At 39.0% G+C, this 20,273-nt stretch overlaps 1 protein-coding gene across 2 annotated transcripts in view; it reads right to left on the reverse strand.

The window, feature by feature from the left end:
• Positions 1–2,889: 2,889 nt before the first annotated feature.
• Positions 2,890–20,273, reverse strand: part of HNRNPR (heterogeneous nuclear ribonucleoprotein R) — a 40,406-nt gene continuing 23,022 nt past the window's right edge. For both annotated transcript variants that reach the window (XM_075722089.1, XM_075722088.1), the window contains exons 10-13: positions 18,841–18,962; positions 13,689–18,653; positions 12,738–13,043; positions 2,890–3,035 (exon numbers count right to left, since the gene is read on the reverse strand). In XM_075722089.1, the coding sequence (XP_075578204.1) occupies positions 18,041–18,653; positions 18,841–18,962 (735 nt within the window). In that variant the 3' untranslated portion in view covers positions 2,890–3,035; positions 12,738–13,043; positions 13,689–18,040. The remainder of the gene's footprint in view (positions 3,036–12,737; positions 13,044–13,688; positions 18,654–18,840; positions 18,963–20,273) is intronic.

Here is a 20,273-nt window from a genome sequence, read left to right on the forward strand (position 1 = left end):
GGGTAGACTAGACTAAACCATGTCCCGAAGTGCCACATCTACCCGTTTTTTGAACACTGCCAGGGATGCTGACTCCACCACCTCTCTGGGCAGCCTGTTCCAATGCTTGACCACCCTTTCCGTAAAGAAATTTTTCCTAATTTCCAGTCTAAACCTCCCCTGGCACAGCTTGAGCCCATTTCCTCTCATCCTATCGCTAGCTACTTGGGAGAAGAGACCAACACCCACCTCACTACTACCTCCTTTCAGGTAGTTGTAGAGAGCGATCAGGTATTGCTAAGTCTCACAAATATTCCATGTGAGCCTTGCAAAGCAGTGGGTATCTCAGACGGCACTGAGATGACTAGGTGACACCCAAAAAGGCGTTTGGTGTTTTCAGGCAAATATAATACAACTACTTCTCTCTCTCACCTCCACTAAAAGCTAATTAAGACCCAGCTTCCTAAACACTTCAATTTAAAAGCATAGAAACTCAGGAAAAAGTGAAACATCATTCAGTTCCCCCCCTTTTTTTATATTTTCGCAAGGAGAAGCAGTTCTAAACTGTAAGGTAAAGATGAGTCAAGCCTTCTGTCAGAATGCTGACTGGAGCGCACGATGAACCACAAGAGGTTGAGAGGGACAGAGCCTAAGTCCAGGAAACCTAGAAAACACCTAGGAAAGGAAAAATATTGAAAAAAAATACAACAATAAATATTGAAAAGAAACTAGAGTCCTATAACCTTCTGTCCCATTTCTCTGTCAGGTTTTGGGGTTTGTGGGGTTTTTTCCCAACATGGGTTGCAAAAGGGACACTGAAGAGCCATCTACTGGAATGCTAAAATTTCTTACATCGGGATACAACTGAAATTTGTGTGCAAAACCGTTAAGAAGCAATTATAAATATTTCAAAAGAAAGGTTTGCCTGAGCCATTTCCATTAAAAAAGAGCACTGGGCTAAAATGAAGCTTCATTTAAGTAGTGAAGTTTAGCTTGATTATACCAGGCACTATTTTAAAAAATTTAAGAACATGGTACTCAGCACAAGAGACAATGATGTGATCGATATTTGTGTTCTAGTAATCCCTTCCCACCCATTTACTGTTCTGCAAAATGTCACCTGACAGATGCATCAGTCAGAAGATGAAGAGCAGCTCTTCCCTGCAGGCCATGGCCCACAGCAGCGCCACAGGCTGGCATTCACCCACAGGTAAACGTTTATTTTGCAAGGTGTTTACAAATTTAAAAGCATATCCAGGATCCAATCCACTTGATACTGTGACACAATTTTAGTATACTGGTATGTCCGCAGAGGCTGTAACACAGACTGGGCATAAATGAAGTGCTAGGAATGAAATATTTTCAGAAAAGCCGGCAATCAAACTTCTCCAGAGGTATAAAGACAGGTAACTTACCCACCAGCTCAATTCATATTGCATCATGAATATTCTTCAGGGATTATGATGAGATGAGAATGGAAGCTAAAAGATTATTAGTAGATAAAATGGACCAGACACGTGCATACTGAAGATACCAAATAAAAATAGGAGTTTCATCTTTTTTGGAGCCTAATTTCTGATTGCTGTTCAATCAACTATCATTTCTAAAATATCTTATTTTATTTAGACAACTAATTGACAAAAAAAAAAAATGTTTACACAGCCATAGGCTTTTGCTTCTCCTTTCATTCTGCCATCAGACATCATCTTCCAGACAGTAGTAACACACCTGCACTGGCTGAATTGTTATAATGACAGAATTGAACCACAAGTATAACAAGCAAATATATGTTTAATCACATATTGCATCTCAATTTTCATCAAGCAATCCTATAAGTAACCGCAATCATTCCCAGTCTTTTGATATTAAAGTCTGATTGTGGTTTTTTTTCTCACCAAAGACTTTGTGGTCTCAATTTGGAACAGAGAAGAGTTCACTGCTAACACAAGCAAAGGTTCTGTGCATCAAAAAGTCCATCTTTACCAGTCCCACATTTCCTCCTGAAGGTCCTCTTACATATTTATATACTGCAGTCCCTCAGTACACAGGGGATTCATAAATTCAGGCATCGTCATCTAATTTTCACCTACCAACACAGTAACTGCCAATAGAGAAGCAATGTGAATTATGTAGCCCCCATATTCCTGTTACATCAAGAGCAAAGCTCACAGTCTCTATTGCCAGATCCAGCTCAGTATCTAAAAGATACGCATTTTTATATAGAAAAGAAGTTACACGAAACACCCTTGTGGTCTGTCCCGCATTAATTTTTTTGGAAGCTTTGTAAGAAATAGATGATGGTTAGAGAGATGTGAAACACACAACTTCTTTGCATTTCAAGCTTCACAGAAACACAGAATAGTTTGGGTTGGAAGGGCCCTTTAGAGCCCACCCAGCCCAGCCCCTGCAGCGACAGGGACAGCTTTAACCAGCCCAGGGTGCTCAGAGCCCCGTCCAGCCTGGCCTGGGATGTTGCCAGGGATGGGGCCTCCACCGCCTCTCTGGGCAACCTGTGCCAGTGCTTCACCACCCTCAGTGTAAAACAGTTCTTCCTTATATCCACTCTAAATCTACCCTCTTTTAGTTTAAAACCATTACTCCTTGTCTTATCGCAACAGGTCCTGCTAAAAAGTCTGTCCCTATCTTTCCTACAGGCCCCCTTTCAGCACTGCCAGGCCGCACTCAGGTCTCCCCGCAGCCTTCTCCTCTCCAGGCTGAACAACCCCAACTCCCCCAGCCTGGCCTCATAGCAGAGGGGCTCCAGCCCTCGGATCATTTTTGTGGCCTCCTCTGGACCCGCTCCAACAGGTCCATGTCTCTCCCGTCCTGGGGACCCCAGAGCTGGATGCAGTGCTCCAGGAGGGGTAGAGGGACAGAGTCACCTCCCTCGACCTGCTGGCCATGCTTCTTTTGATGCAGCCCAGAAAGCCAACCATATCCTGGGCTGCAGGCGCACATTGCCGGCTCATGTCTGGCTTTTCATCCACCAGTACCCTCAAGTCCTTCTCCGTAGGGCTGCTCGCAATCCCTAGGACCTCAACCTGAAACATACACAGCTGTAGAAGACAGGATAGATATAGTTTAGTGTTATTACTTGCTACTCCTCTGCTGGTTACCAAGCCTACAAGCAACTTGTTACTTTTGAAAGTTCAGATTTCACACCAGAAAAAGCTGTTCCATTGCTGTCATGATTTTTACCAAACACTTGTAGTTTACCCTGTATCCTTACTCAGAAAGGGTACCCTCCTCCTAGTGGGACTAATCCAACTGCAGAGGAAGATACTAAAATGGAAAGATACAGTGCACTGCAAGCATTCCCTTACCAAAAAAAAAAAACCAAACCCACAGATGTTAATTTCTTAAAAAACAACAAGCAACTTTGTCAGGCTTTCCTCTCCCTACCCAAATACTGCTGCTACTTTGTCCCCAGTTATCATATTTAGAAAAATCTAACACCTAAGAACACAGAAGACCAAGACTACATGATCTCACTACATCAGATTTCTTTTAATGCAACTTTGATGTTACTCCATGTGGTCCTTCAACTGCCTATGCAAAGTTCTTTTGTAAAGAAAATCTTTACTGTGATTCAGGATTTTCAGAGACTTCACATGCATTTTCGTTTCAAAAATCTGAGATGACTTTTACTTGCCTGATTTACACATCTCAAAAGTGGAAGTGCTCTAATAAGGTCTACTGGTTTTGTGATGGGCACACTGTTGGGAAAGCAAGATGACTCGCTGCAGGAGCACGCAGTCCAAGCATGTTCTTCAGATACGTTATAGGGATATTCAAGTCAAATGGCAAGATCCTCCAGTGTGATGACTACCACCTGATTTCATAGCACAGAGTTAGACAGAATAGAGTCCTTCAAAAAGGTCCTGCAATGCACAAGAGATGCCACATCTTGACATCTTTCCAGTCTTTGGGTGGAATTCCCCCACTGACCCACACAGATCTCTATCAGTTGCTTTACTCCCTATCTTCAGCTGGCAGAAACAGCAGGCACTATCTGCTGGATATGCATCCCACTCTATCACTCATTTTTTCTAGCCTTGTGCATGGGCATTGGCACCGGATTATTTTGGTTTTTAACTCAAAGGAAAATCTACAAAGAAAGAACTTGTCAGCTGTGGTCCCCAGCTGGGGAACTGTCCATCATTAACTTCCTGCACTTTTAAGCTGGACGCCTGAAATCATTTCACCTATTTCACTGTCTTGGCCTTCCTGCTGAATTCCTGGCAACTTCTTTATGGCACCCTTGACTCATTCTGGTAAGGAATGCCTGCCTGCATAACACGAAAACACAGCTACATGCAACATCAAGGAGATGTAACTGACATGCTCCCAGTTTGTAAAAATCACACTAACAGAAGCATTTCCCATTCAGAAAGTCACATGGTAATTGATGGGGTCTACCACGCTTAACCCTGTACAGTTAGTGAGAAGAAATAGGTTGTACGAGTCATTCTCCTACAGCATCTACTTGGGACCACAGTTCTAGGGACATACAAAAGCAGTATTCCAGCCCTTCCACAGCTATTGTTCTCAACCCTACACAAAACTTGCACTAAAGCCAAACCAGAAAAGTCTTAGTGTTATCTTAGATGAGTCCCCCAATGCAGACTACAGCACTAGCAGAAGAAATACCTGCATTAGAAAGGACGGCTTCTTGCATTGACAGTGCACTGACAAACTCAAACATCTGTGAAACTGCATCATTAGATACTGATCTATACGAGATGATAGGAATCACTGTTTGGAAGAACTTCCTTCTGATAGCTGGTCAAATAAAGAGTTCTGGATGAGAAAATAGAGGACAAAGTGAAAAAAAAAAAGACGACCACTTCCTAAACTTAGTAAAAACTCCAATACTTGGCTGTTGAAATTTCTTCAGATAAACAGGTGTCTGACTACATCAAGTCTGGATGAACATCCCCAATCTGACCAGCAGGAAGGATGGACTACATGGAATGATCCAGACTTGATATATTGTACTAAACAAAGGATATTAGGAGAACATGGTTCTTTTATAATCTTTATTAAGACTGTTCTTGTACTTTACACCTTTTTAGGCATACTATCTTCAATTTCTTTTCCTGGTACACTGGATACACCACATGTGCAGTTCTCTGAGCTGTATCACTTAATACTGGTTAAACAACACATACGTATGGTGTTAGGAAGGGCAGAACATATAATCAACTCTACAGGTTTTATTCCAGTGGTTAATGTATACATCTATGATGCGCACCTTAAAACTAAAATGCAAAAGCTGGGAGAAACAAGTCTATTCATGTAAGATTAACGGCTGGGTATATGAGATTAGTAAACAATGCTGCTCACTGCAATTTCTTGGAAAGGAAATAGGTGGTTGAAGAGATGAACCATGCGGTGTTCCAGAAATATTCATGTCAAATACAGTTTTACTCACTTGTGAAACTACCGTTGTGTCTGTATTTTAATAGACAGGGATTCTTAAAGACTCGACACGTTGCATGGTTCAATACATTCTGCTTTCGTAGCGGTCCCTTCCACTGACAACATCAAAATGCAATGCAAACAGACGTGGGATACACTCGAATTAACCATATTCATACCTTGGCTGATTAGGGAAGGGTTTATTCAGAAACCAGAAGTTTCTCGAGAGTTACTCAAAGTCCACTTCATGCCAGACAGAAGTGCAGGAGGAAGAAGAAAGTGTCACAACAAGAGTGGTAGGATCCCCAAAGTAACTGCCACTGTCCTCCTCTGGGAGGTCTGGAGTGCAGCTCCCCACCTGTGGCTCTCTGGAGCACGCTGTACGCACCTTGCAGCTCCCATAGTATGGAGCCAGAGTCTACAGACAATAAGCCGGAAGGGCTGGACACTAGTCTCATTATTTTGTATATTTAAGGATTACTGCCACTTCCTAATGGGAAGAGTCTCCTACTGCTGGTGAGAAATGAGTGAACTCGGTTTTGTTCATGAGAGGGACCTGTGTGCACTCGAACACAAAATACTTGTTCCAGCCAGCTTGAACAAGTTACATACCTCTGAGACAAACTACACCCTTCACTGCTAAGAGATCTTCCAAAGGGAGAATAAACTCCATTAATGAAGGAGATGACTGGATATACTGGTCTGATGTACAACTTTCCTTTTCCTCCTGTTTTTCTAAATAAAGGTTAGTCTTTCTGTAGAAGTACTGAGTCGAAAACTTTCCTAACTAATTCACCTCAACTCTTCTCTCATACAAACAGCACCGGAAGAAGCCTAACTCAGTAGAAAATCTTTACGCTCAAAACATCACATTTGCAGACACATGCTTTCAATCATAGTCGCCAGTTAAAACAAGACAAGCCTACCAAAAAAAAAAAAAAAAAAAAAAAGGAAAGCTAGGTTACCATACCTCAATCCCAAAGCACTCAAATTTATGGCTTTTATATAATTAAGAACAGAAAACACTGAATTAATGGAAAGAGTTCAAGTAAGTTAAAATTAGTAAAGTTAAAGAAGTAAGTGTTGCCTCTGAGAAGGATGGCAATTCCCACCACAGAATTGGACTCTAAACCCTCCATGCTAGACTCTGAACTTTGTGCTATAACAGAAGAACACTGATTTTTAGTTTAGTTCTTAAATTCAAATTTAATTTAAAAATCCATTATTACTGTTTCTTGTTTGAGGGACTGGTGGAGCTAATCACAGCAACTAAGAGCTGGACAACCACATTGTTTTTCTTCCATGTGTATGAACACACTGCCATTCCCATACTACACAGATCTTATAATATACTAGAAAAATCATTTTGAGCTACTCAAGTACTTGCACATTTATATCTCATTTCAGCAACTTCCACTGATACAGTCAGACATCTGATGTTCTCTAGCTGCTTCTATTTTAAATCTCAGCTCAGTTGCTAAAAGGATTTTTGAAGTTATTTCCAATGAAAAAGAAAAGATGACCTACATTTGTGGAACTGCCTCTCGCATCCGAACAGCCTCTTGCAATGTGGAAGATGCAGTCTTCATAGCACATATCCCACTTTGGCCCAGGGAAATAGATTTAATTTATGACCTTTAGATTTCACACGCTACGCTGCACACCTTTTTAAACACACTCGTAAGGCACATGGTGGAAGACATCTATTTGACATGAGAGAAAAGGCTAAAAACGGTACAACCAAGAGTCTGTCAAGCAACAAATAAAAGCGGAGAAAAAAAAAAGTACATTTATTTTCTATGGACCACCATTAGAGAAATTACACACGAGGAAACATGTGGCATATTTAATGTTTACAAAGAACATTAAAGGAAATGCATGTTTTAATGCTTTGCAGACATGAGGAATAATGAATTTTTATTTGCATAAAATGGGCAAATTAAATGCAAAATTAGCTAATAAGCACATGTCCACATTCCTGTTCAACATGCATCATCTAGAAATTCTGACAAAATTAGTAACTCAAGATCTCACACTTCATGTAGATAAGGTAATAATATCAAAGAAATTCACAGAAAAGAATCCTGCAGTATTTTGACCTTTACATACCACATCAAAAACTAGTCTGAAAAATAGCAAGGCCCATTCAAAAAACTCTTAAACCTTGCAACTGAACTTTGGATCTGTAGCTTGCTGGCTATACAGATCCAAGATACTGCAGGTAACACTTTTCCTCTCTCTCAGACAGACAAGGAGAAGTGTACATCCAATCCAAGAAGGGACAGTAAAGAAAGAGTAGAAGAAAGAAGCTATGAATACTACAATTAAGGCTTTAAGTGTTCTCACTTCTCAGGAACTTTAAATTCAACATCTCTACTAGCATCAATTGGTTTGCACAGTATCAGAGTAGCAAGAACTGCAAGCAGCGAGTACACTTCACTTCAACAAGGGGCAACAGCACTGATGGTCAAATACCGCTTAGAATCTGAATGAGAAGTCGCTGAGAAATTCTGCTAGCAGCAAGTTCACTGTGAAACACTGCTAAGGACTCCCTCTTCAACATGAAGTTTATTTTTTCCTCTGACCTATGTGTTCAGCTCTGCAACAGTCTACCAAAAAGCCTACAGACTGCTTTCTAACATGTAATATATTACCATCCTGCAAAGGTACAGCAATGCAGAAAATCAAAGCTACGGAAATCTGACACAAAATGTACGGCACAGAGACCAACTAGCTATTAGTTAGTAGGACTTTTGTAGTAAACCCCTAAATAGTATCTGAAAGAATATGGGTGGGGCAGAAAAACAAGTATTTGTCAGAAATGCTTATGATAAGAGTCATCTTTAAAGTTGTGTCCACCAAAAATTTTGCATGGAATCCAGAACTGTTGGAAAACAGAAGGCAAATAAAGGTGGCTGCTCAACTTTCTGGAGTAAGCATGACTGTGCTTACTTACGAGCCTACTGCTCAACTATCTGGAGTAAGTAGAATAGTGCCCACATTATCTAAGGACCCTTTTATGATGTATACCACTCCAGTTTTTGACCCTCTTGAACATGAATTGTAATCCTAAGGAATGCCAGTTAGCTATCATCGTCCTGGTTTCATTTTTAGCACTGTATTAGATCTTTGGAATCTCAGCATTAGAGTTCCACAAACACCTTGCCAAACACCTTCCAACTCTGATTTTCCTGAAACAGCCTCAAGTACAGATGTGGTAACAGAACCCCCACCACAGCACAAACAGATTTATCAACTACCTGAAAAATGACCATGCTTGCAAAAATAGAAAGCAGAAGGAATTCATAGTTCTCTTACTCTTCCTGGAGAGGCAATACAGCAAGCATTCCATACAAGAGTCCACAAACTTGACATGCAACTATAGCCATCCTTGCCAATAACTAACTTTTCCTGAAAAATGATCAGCTGTATGTACGTTCTTGAACTGCTGCATTAGTGGAGTGTTCCATAAATCTGACCAACTAACACCTACCTGCAGGACCACCACTGCAAATCACTCTGCCCTTCACAGATACAGAAGGTAAAGACTCCCAGTATGAAGTGTGCTGTGGGCATGGCCACGTCGGCTTTCCTTGTTTGGTGTTTTGGGTTTTTTGGTTGGTTGTTTTTGTTTTTCTTAAGAAGACCTGCAAGCACTAAATGTTAATTTAACTGGGAAAATAATCCACTGACTGTTGCAGGTCTGAGGCCATCAAGTGTCATTTAGGAAATCTGACCCAACTTCACAAGCTGTTTCAACTGAGACAAGGTAGTTCTAACTATTTGTAAACTGCTACATTTTGAAACTGGAAAAGGCCTGAGAAAGGGTTAGACTAGAAGCCGCCTTTTATGTACTATCCAGCACTGGTAAAACTGAGGGCCTGATTCTCCCCAACAGTCTACTCTCTTCTCTCTCTCACCCCAAGTAAATCCTCCGAGATCCCTTTTTTATAAGTTGCAAGAATTTCGGTTCATGCAATCCTCCTCCTGAAGGCACTAAATTCCCAGTAGACAGTTTTGGGTACTGATCATATGACCGGAAAAATAGATTTGTGCATAGAAACTGTACAAATCACTTAAACTGGGTTATATTCCTTTAGTTTTTAATGCAAGCACTTAAAGTTTATTTGGAGGAGAAAAAGCCTTTTGCCCCACCCATATAAATTTTTTATAACAAAATATTTTTAAAGACACCATGTTTAATCTAACTTTTCTACGTAGCTCCTTGGTATCAAAAATGTCTATACACCCCAGCATATCAAGCCACTGCTCTCTTTTGCTCCAACACTTTCAAAAGTATTCCTGATTGAAGCTCAGAAGCTTTTCAGAAGTTGGTGGACAAGAACTAATCCTATCTCTTCTATCATGCAGGTAGAACATAACTAGCAGACAGAGAACAGGCTAACTGAAGTGTCTATGCACTAACACCTGACCAACAGCTATTTTGTCGAAAAAACCCACAAGAGACTCCTTACATTTCCAAAGGAAAAACTAATCTTGTTGAGGCATCACATGCAAAAGTTAATCCATACATTTATCTATGGATTAGTGTATTACAAAGATGTTAAAGCCTCTCCTCTACAAATGATCTACTAACATGGAGTACTTCGATCAGACAATTTAGTTGAGCTTTGGAAGGAAATGTGTGTGCAACTGCCTAGAAGGCTTAGCAGCTGGTTCACAGACATCTAACAAGATTGTTCTTATTTGATGCACAGTACCAGGAACCAGCCCAAGACATCCACGGTAATTTTATTTATTTATTTATTTATTTTTATTTAACAAAGTAATTTATTCCTTTGCACTGAAAAAGAATAAAGCTACCTTAAGCGCATCCCAGCCTTCAGAGCAGGAGTTTCCAGTACACTTCCCACTCGGAGCAAGCTCACAGGAGAGCTCTGCAACAAAGATCTGCTAAGAGGTACCAGATCAGCGCAAGTTCTTCAATACGAACTTTAACAGAAGAGAAGAGAAGGCAGACAAGGAAATTTTTCTTCTAACTCAAAGTAGGACCCCTCATAGCTGCTGATAATGGGCTGCAGCCTTAGACTTCCTCAGCTATATGTTTTTTCTACCTCTCCTCTTTCCAATACCTTCAAGAGAAAAATAAGCAGAACACATTTGCTCCTACTCCTCCAACTAGAAACAACCTAACAACCTGAGTGCATAGGAACAGCCAGCAAACCAACAGAAACAAAGAAAATAGGAAACATGCGGAAGATTGTAATGCATATTTCATACCCTAAGAACAGCTGCTACTGCTGGTTGTTCAATGGAGAATTAAAGTGATAAATAAAATTTAAACTAACTAACTAAATAAAACATATAATATGTAATTATATAATAATATACATTTTAGAAAACCCCAAAAGACAAAAAACAACAACAACAAAAAAAAAACACTTACAGGCTTGACCTGCTGCCTTACAGGAAGAATCATGTGTGTTCAGTTCTAGGTTTTACTGGGTAAGTGGAGGTGTCAGTGACCAATAACTGAATTAACAGCAACACCAATATACTTTGCCAAGCTGCTCATTAGCACCTCAGGAGGTTGTCTTCAGCTGCTTGTAACCTATTCCTGCTGTTCAAAGCAGAATGCTCCACGCTGAGTATCAGACCTCAGAGCAGAATCTCTGGGAAAATCATATTAACTGAGATGGTTTGGATGTTGAGATCAGTAGCATTTCAACATAAGTGCATATTAAATTCTTGCAGATAAGCTGCATACTGGCTCCAGTATTTGCATGTTACAGAGCAGAAGTCACTCAGTAAGGATTTGCATGAAAATAAAGCTCATTGCAATGGTTCCTCCAAGCTGCTACCATCTCATGGATGCACGATACTGAGAGTAGAAAGAATTCCTGTCCTGTGATCTCAGTGCTGCTACTGCCAGCACTGAGCAGGAAAAAAAAGGAGGAAAAAGCTCGCCTAGAACAATGGGGAGAAAAATCTGCAATTGCAATTGATTTTTACTGAAAATGCGCAAGGACGAGTTCAAGATCTCTGGTCTTGATAAAACAGACATGAAACTTAAAACAAGGTGTTCTTATTCTTTTTGGTGTTTGTTCTATAGGTACTACCAGCAAAAAGTTAGACTCATTCTCTACCTCACTGGTTCAATATATTGAGTTTCAAAACCTGATTTCTTAAAGTAGGGTTCAGCACAGCACCTTAGAACACGCTTCAAAGAATTCTTTCAGAAACTAGTGTGCATCCAGGAACTGGTTAAAAAGTGAGCAGAAGAAACGTCAAATTACTGCCTGTGCAACATTTATTCAGTTCTCCTGAGTACATGCATTACGATACTATCTTCAATTATGCACTTGAACTATTTTTAATCACAGGACTTTTAGCCTGTGCAGCATTTCACTTCCCCTTTTTCTGTAGAAGTTAAAGCAGCACAGCAGGGAATTTAAAAAGAGAAAAAGACCATCCATTGCTAAGACAGCTGAACGCTCTCCAGAATTAGATTTCCTTTCCTATCACAAAATTAATGCTTACACCACATCCCCTCTTAAATTCAAGTTGGGTATGCATTTTCTGCACACTGAATTTGAAATGTCTGATGGTATGTCAGAATAATGTCACATAAACAGGTACTGATGCAACGGGTACTCATTCCTTGAAATTAAAATGGAAATACAACCACCTCTCACAGAGGCTGCTGTGAAGATTTTAAAAAAAGAGAGAGAAGGAATTGTGTATCTTACACTTACACAAGCTCTGCAGAAAGTTCAACAGGAAAATTAATGAGCAAGACTGCATGCTCACTGGTGCTAAGGAAGGAAAAAAGTGAAGCTGTACTTTAAGCAAGGAGGGCAGAACTAAAGTTTGGTCTGCTCTTCATTCTTTTTTTTGCATTTAATGCAATTTTGCAGATTATAATCACAGAAATATTTTGAAGTTGTATTTCAAATTCATAAACCTCACTGATAAGAGACTGATGTTTCTGTTTTATGAAAGGAAAAGAGCCCATTGTGCATTCCTACAGTTATCTTTAAATTCCACATATGCAAAAGCCAATCCACTCAGGTTTTTATTTTTTCCTATAACAACTTTGTCATCTGCTTCATTTCCAAGAGATGAGCCACCTGCGCATACTCAACAAGTCCTACGATGCTTCTTACTATCAGTAACTCTGTGTGACCATGCAGACTGGAGAATCCAGAGTTAAAAAGAGATCCTCTTATTTCTATTTAAGATCTTTCAAGTGAAACAGCACTGATGACTTTGTGTGATTGAAACTGTTTTCAAATCAAGGTATACCAAGCAAAGTTTATCTGGAATTAAACAAATACTTCATATCTGAAAAATCCTTACAAAATACCTCTACTCACCAGTTACATTTCTTCTGTAGTTGGGTGTCAGCACTGGTGTGCTATTCAGTTCCACAATAAAGACAGACTGAACCTGGAATGCTCCTATAGCCTAGTAAGCTCCTTCCAACTTCTCTGCTCCTTTCAAAGTACTGCGTAAAACGTACAGTTGGGAAAAGAAAGGTCTTGACACTTCTGGCTGAGGAAACGTGCAAGATGAGCAGGTGCCATGAAGGATTCAACATGTCCAAGTATTTCAAGTTTGATTTGCAAATCTGTTCTTCAGCTTTTGCTATTTGTCTGTCTGGAACCAATGTATCATGCCCTCTACAAAAAAGATGATTACTAAAACCCAGTGGTTTTATAATGGGATCAACTGCAACTGTCCCTTGGTTTAACGGCAATTCTCTCTAATTAATGCCTTCTAAGCATGACCGTGTTCAATAGATAAATGATCCAAACTCATGATATGCCAGTTTTGTTGTTATTTTCAAGATAAAATTTTATTGTTTTACAGAGATCTACTTGGACACATTTCTTAACAGCATTCTTAGACTTTGAAGAAGTGTGCTGTAAGTTCTTTGCTTTTTCATGTGGGGGGGGAAAAAAAAAAAAACCAACCCAACCCACCAGAAAACCCCACCCATACCTGGATTTAATCACAGAGGAAAAATTTAAGTATTAAAAATCATTTATGCTTCCAGCATCCCTAAAATAGCATCCAGTTTTCTTTTGAAACGCAAGTCATCTTTATTTTCAAATTGATTTCAGTTGTAAGAACCTATGCCATGCTCCTCTTGCACATGGATGAATTTAAATTTGACCTTTACCTTCAGTGCTTGGAATCTCTCCACGGTAATGGCAGATTTTCAACAATATTCCAGTGATCATGTCTGTGGAGCTCATCTCCTCCCTCCTCCCACCCCAGCCCTTCAATCTTACTGAACAAAATTAGAAAGAAAGTTGTCTTACCGATAACTCCAAGGTTAATGTCCCTTGCGAACCCCACCTAGCAAGTCGACATCATGACATGTCAGGTCAGCCTCAACCACGCTTCCCTGATAGTCAGGTAAAAGGAAGGAGTTAAAATACAAAATTGACACTTGCAGATTTCTGGACATCAGAAAATGTGATGCAATATATTTTGAACTGTCTTTCAGAGCTTCTGGTAACCTCCAAGTTGTCAAAACATTCTTCAGAGGGATTCTCCTGTTCTAAAATTTCTAAAATTCCTGATCAATAACCAAATACTGCAGATCCATCTTGACCATTTTGTTTGAATGAGAACAAAAGCTTAAGATTTCCCTTCAACACGAATGATTTTTTTTCCCCCCTACTCTACACATTTTATCAACTAATATAACGCTCAGCTTAGACACTCTGGGTTTCAAAAGACATTTTAAGCCAATAGACTACAACAGCTTCATTCAAATTCTAAGTTAACAGAAGCTCTAACTTTTTTTTTTTTCCCCTCTAGAAAAAACAGGAAACACAGCTTGGTACACTCTTTCTATAAGGCTCTGATCTACTTAAGCAGTTCATGTGAATGACAGAATTCAATCTGGCAAACCTTCATTGTACAAGCAATCCTTAATCACACAAGTACTCCAACTCAAGCCATGCACGATCAAAGAGTATTCATGACAGATTTGTAGGGTAGGGTCCTTGCTGTTCTACGTATGGGCCACCATCATTTTTGGATAACAGTTAAGTCTTGCTGAAAATACATACATCTGCATTAGGGTCTACAGGTCTAGGTGCCAAACATGTTTTACTAAGAGGTTTTTAGACTTTTTGCTTAATACTTCACATTTATTTTTCTGCTAGCCTTATAATAAGAGTGCCTTCTGTATTTTTTTTCTGTATAGTTCAAAATACAGAAATGGGCTTCACATCCAAATGCAGAGGGGACAAAAAAGTAGTCAGGTTTTTATACAGAGTCACCAAAATCATGCGGTGATCTTCTACTTAGTTTATTTTGAAAAGGTTTAAGCAATGCAGTTGTCGTTCTTTCTAATAACTAGACTACAGAAGCTGAGTCCTGAAAATAAACAGTTGCTACAAAATTAAACCTTTAACACTTTGAAAAAATGCAGACTACGTTTAATGAATTAGTAAAATTAAGAGCTGAGTTTAGTAAACTGATTTTGTTATTAATGTGAAAGTCGGTCTATAATAACATAACAGCTGTAAAAATCTTTTTGGAATTGCTAGGAATCTGGCAACCTACTTATTTTTGAGTCAACACCTTATCAATACAGACATTTAAGCAACTGCTATAAATGAGTGATCAAATGATTATTAAAATCCCATTTCATGGCTCCTCCTCCAACGCCAGCAGGACACTCATAAAAAGTTTAATACTGGTTTGCAAGTTGAAATCCGTTTTCAACATACTCTATAAGAGGATTTTTACTAAATTATACTGAAGAAACGATCAAAACAGATGCATGAGGGTAAATTTAAATTTATTTTTTGACTATATATCAAAATTGTGCTGAGGAGATAGTGTAAAATTCTTCCCTTGAGTATCTGTCATCAGGCATGGTAGATTTTTCCACTGTTCTACGGTATCTTTGTTCAATAATTTTTTTTCCAATAATTTTGTCAAGTTCTTCAAGTTCCGTATACACCACTACTTGAGTAAGTTGTAGTACGCATTATCTTTAAGGATTCAGTAAAGCACTGCTGCAAATTTAAATGGTGAATTTGAGTATCCATAAATCATGTAAATCGAAGAACTCTGTATATCTTGTAAATACAAACTTTTACTGATTTTAATTTTCAATTATAAAAATGTATAGCTCATTTCTCACTCAATAAAAATATTTGGATAAATAGTGGTTTGGGGAGAAATAAATACAAGAGGCAGCTTTACAATTCTTGAGGAAGACAATTTTAACATTTTTGTTCCTTAGTTGTTTTGTAAACAATATAATTGAAATGTTTCACTTCCACCCCACACCCCCCATAAGCATGCACTGGCACTTCACCTCTCCTGGGCTAACAAACGTGCCGTACGTGAACACTATCTTTCTTCCAGGATGGAAAATACTTTAAATTGTATTCCAATTAAGCTCCCTTGTACCAGAACCTCTTTACAATGATTACTGAAAAGCAAATACGTCTTGTGACTGCAGGGTTCTGCTCAATGCCACAAAAAGCTACATAATTGCTTTAAAAGTCATACTGACAGGACAGCAAACCCTTGCATTAAAATGAAATTACAAGCCAGATCCTTACCACAAGCAAAAGCCTGAAACGCATACTCAGGCAATACCCCTCTGACTTCACTGCTCAAGTAAGGAACAGAGAGAACAGGATTTGGCCCCGTCAACTTTATGAAGTTAAAAAAAAAAAAGAACAAAAAGAAAAAGGGCTTTAACATACTAGATACTAATTTTGAAAAGTACTTTAAATTATTTATGACCAATTCTATTAATTTGAAAGGAAGAGCCTGACACAGGGGCAACCCATTTTTGAGAACCAGAGATACATCCTCACTTCAATTCAGGTCAAAACTCAAACCATGCAATTATATACCAGACCCACAACAGTAAAGCGTGGGAAAGCTCATCTTTCTGTTTACATTCTGACATAATACACTTGAGAGACACCAGACAGGAATAGAAGACAAAGGGAGGAGTATGACCACTGAAGTTTAACTTCCTCAATAGTCTGTGTTTAGAATGCTGCAAATCAAGTATGAGTAACGTATTTGATTTGGATATTTAGAGGTCCAGCAATAGTTTTCTTTAGAGAACGTTTAAATCCGTTTGTTTCTCTCTTTTCTTGAGAAGCAAATGTTCTTCATTGGGGTACAGAATGGCTCAGATGCAACAGAAGAGTAATGTCATGACCTGCCAGTTAAAATTGACATCTGGGAATGTCCAAGACAAGGGTCAAAGCAACACATAATACCCCAATAATGTAGCTAGTAATGCCCCCAAAAGATATTACGGTTTTTGGGTTTTTTTAAACAGCCTTTATTACAAGGCATGAGAATTCTAAGGCAAATTGTTCATCATGGCAGAACATCAAATTAAAATGTTAAGACAGAAATAACCAGAATATGGAGAGTATGTTATCTGTAGCAAGAAGTTAGTTTACTGTGCCACAGCACCTGGCTTATAATTCTCATTCCTAGTCAAATACTATCTTAAATTAGACTAAGATGCTTGAGATCAAAACCATTTCCCTATGTGTTTGTACGCTGAATAATACAATACGGCTGGATCCTAACAGAATAGCCTCTAGAGGGACTCCACAGTACATAATAAAAAGGAACAAAATTAACACCATTGTAGGCTCTGCTTCCTTCTCCACATTACATTAGAAGATTATGTTTAAATTAGATCTCCGTAAATGTTTGGATACATTTCAACACTTTTTAAAAGAAAAAAAAAAGTTTCAAAATTAGATGCTGGTAAGTTACTGAACAGCAGTTAAACGAAGAGTGCCCTTTGGGCTATCTGTAATTTCTCCTAGTTTTCAGTCTGATGTCCACAGTGCTACATGTTGGAAAGCACAAGAAATTTTGCATGAATTTGATCACTCACATAGGCAGTTATACTTTGAAAACACTGTTTTTCCAAGAATTACCAATGAAATAATGTTTTAGGACACAATTGAATTTGAAATAGGTAATGTTTTGAATAGATTTTTGAGTTTTATTGAAATCTTACATGAACAAGAAATTGGAAATACAATCACATCAAGGAACAAATTGCCACGGCTTTGACGTTTTAAGCCAAACAAATTTTGTAGGGCAGATTTTCAAAAAGGTGTGAAGTTATAACAATTTAAAAACACAGTTAACCTACTTCTAGGAATGCAAAACATACAATCATGTTATTTTCAATACAAGAAAACTTAATTTGTTGTAATTTCTTAAAACTACTAAGACAAAGCACTAGCTTTTACTTTTATGTACAGCATACTCCTATGTAGTCTATCCCAAATCAAAAAAAAAAAAAAAAAAAAAAAAAAAGGAAACTGTCCGAAACCAGAGGTTCTGCAAAATCATGATTGAACAGTGTGCCATTCCTGCTTTTAAACTGCTAAAATGAAGCCTAAAATGATAAAAAGCATTGAAACCCCATATGGAGTTCAGGAATTCTGCAAGCCCAGTAATGTCCAAGTGCGTTTATGAAAAAAGAAAACTAAGAGACTCGAGTATATACACAATAGAGTGATTCTTCAGCCCAATACAAATGGCAGCCAATCGCTACTGAAGGATGAAACATTAAGCCAATTTTGTTTTGAAGGATGTAGAGCTATAGCCAATTCTATGTTTCCAATATTCTCAATCCCTCCTCACTTGTCTACTTCCACTGTTGCCCATAAGTATCCTGATAAAATTCCTGGTTGTCATTATTGTAACCATAGTTACCGGCATAGTCACCACCTTGCTGGAGCGGCTGTTGAGCGATGGGTTGGGAGCCCCAGTTCTGCTGGTTGTTGGTCTGACGGCGCTTGGAATCAGGTTGGTTGTACCCATCTGCCTTTCTCTTGCCTCCTACGTTGCCCCCACGGTTGCCCCTGGCTCCACGAGCACCGCGTCCTCTCTGCTGCTGTGCAGGACCCCCTCTCCCACCCCTGGCTCCTCTTGGCGGTCCCATGGGTGCCCCCCTCTGTGAATAGCCAGCTCTACCTCTTGGTGGTGGTGCTCCCCGCCCCCTAGGTGGTGGAGGGGCACCTCTCCCACCCCTTCCTCCTCCTCCTCTTCCTCTTATAGCATAGCCATCATCATAGCCGTAATAGGGATCTTCATAGCCACCACGGTAGTCATGATAGTCATAACCATAATAATCATCGTAATAATCTTCATAGCCATAGTAATCTGGGGGATAGCCATATCCACCTCTGCCTCCACGGCCTCTGCCTCTAATAGGAGGTGGCATGCGAGGTGGAGGGTAGTAATAATAGTCTTCATACCTATTAAGAAAAAGAAACATGCAATTATTTATCTTCAAAAACCTCCCAAAATAAAGTATAAATTTCCCCTTGTTGATTAACAATACACAAGGTGGAGAAAAGTCATTTAGGTTCTTCTGAACTAGCTCGTATTTTACCGCAGAACTTCGTTCTGCAGCGTTACAGTAGTGTAAGAATGAACACTCACGCAGTACTTCTGGAGGCCTGTCTGGCAGCCTGACGTTCTTTCCTTTTCTTATCCGGTGGCTTTGCTAACACTATTTCAATTTCTTCCCCTTCTATCTCTTTCCCATTCATTTCATTCATAGCCTGTACAAAAATTAGAAGAGAAACATCTAAGAATTTGTTTCCATTCAAAAGGAAACTAAAACTTATGGAAAGAAACCAGATGGTTGGGCTGCTCCAGCCTGAACTATGCCACGTGCTTTGTTTCTCTGCTACTTAAACAGAATGCTACATATTATTCTTTCAAATCCCACTTTATTCACCAGTTACAGTGAAGCAGCATTCAAAAAAATACTCTCTTTATATCATAAGGTAAAGGAATGGGATTAAAACATATTGAGCATAATTTCTAAAAAAAAAAAAAAAAAAAAAAATCAGATGTGATACCATCACTTTTTTTATGTTCCTATATCCCCTAGAAATGTTTCAGAAATACATTGACAGACGTTCTCACTACTCACACTGACATGAACACTCAATGTACTTGTAAGCCAGGTAAAGCACATGCAGAGAGAAGAGAAAAAGAGCATTTTTATATTTGGGCTTCCTAGCTAGCTGAAATGTGCTACATGAGTGCCTCTGACAAAATCAAATATTTCTGAGGACACATACTTAAAGGGGGGGGGGGGGGGGGGGAATTACTGAAACTTGGTGATCTCAGCAAGTGAGGCAAGAATCCTCCAGAAAAGTAATGTGTAATTTGTAATTATCAGATGCACACACAAAGAAAACTTAATATAGATATACAAAGTACAATTAGGACTACACCCCCCAATTCTTTACCTGGAATTATCTGCTTTGCATTTAACTTTTCTGGGTATTAATATTTGCATTAACAAAGACTTTACATGTCTGTACAGCTACATGCCTCAAAACCATTAGTGATAATGGTGATTTATTTCAAGGAAGGTATGAGAATAAGTAGACACTGGAATCAATGAACCAATTCCATGCATTCCATGCATTAATATCATAATAATGCTTTCATTAAAAAACAAACACCACACCCATACACAAAAATATCTCACAAAATTCATAAACCTATTTAGTGCCCATAAATCAGTCACATGGGGCAGATGTGGTAGTACTCCAGCTTGTTTCAGAGAAGTCGAGCATTAGAGATGCTCTGCTGTACTGCATTTGCTCTATCTTTTTTCACCTGCTACAAGTTTTCAGTTGCTCAAATCTAACAGAGCATTTAAGAAGTAAGGTCGACTGGGAAGGGACTGTAGTATAGCTTTAAACGCTCTCCAATAAAACCTGTCAGGAGGTGTTGCTGACTTACCCTTTCTGCCAACCACCTCTTACCCTCTCTCCTGGACATAGTCTAAACCTATCCAAACTGACTTCAGTTTCATTAAACATGAGTGACATTCATCCTAAAGCCAAACTCAA

This window comes from Pelecanus crispus, chromosome 16 (assembly GCF_030463565.1).
Source record: "Pelecanus crispus isolate bPelCri1 chromosome 16, bPelCri1.pri, whole genome shotgun sequence".
In the NCBI taxonomy this organism is placed as follows: domain Eukaryota; kingdom Metazoa; phylum Chordata; class Aves; order Pelecaniformes; family Pelecanidae; genus Pelecanus; species Pelecanus crispus.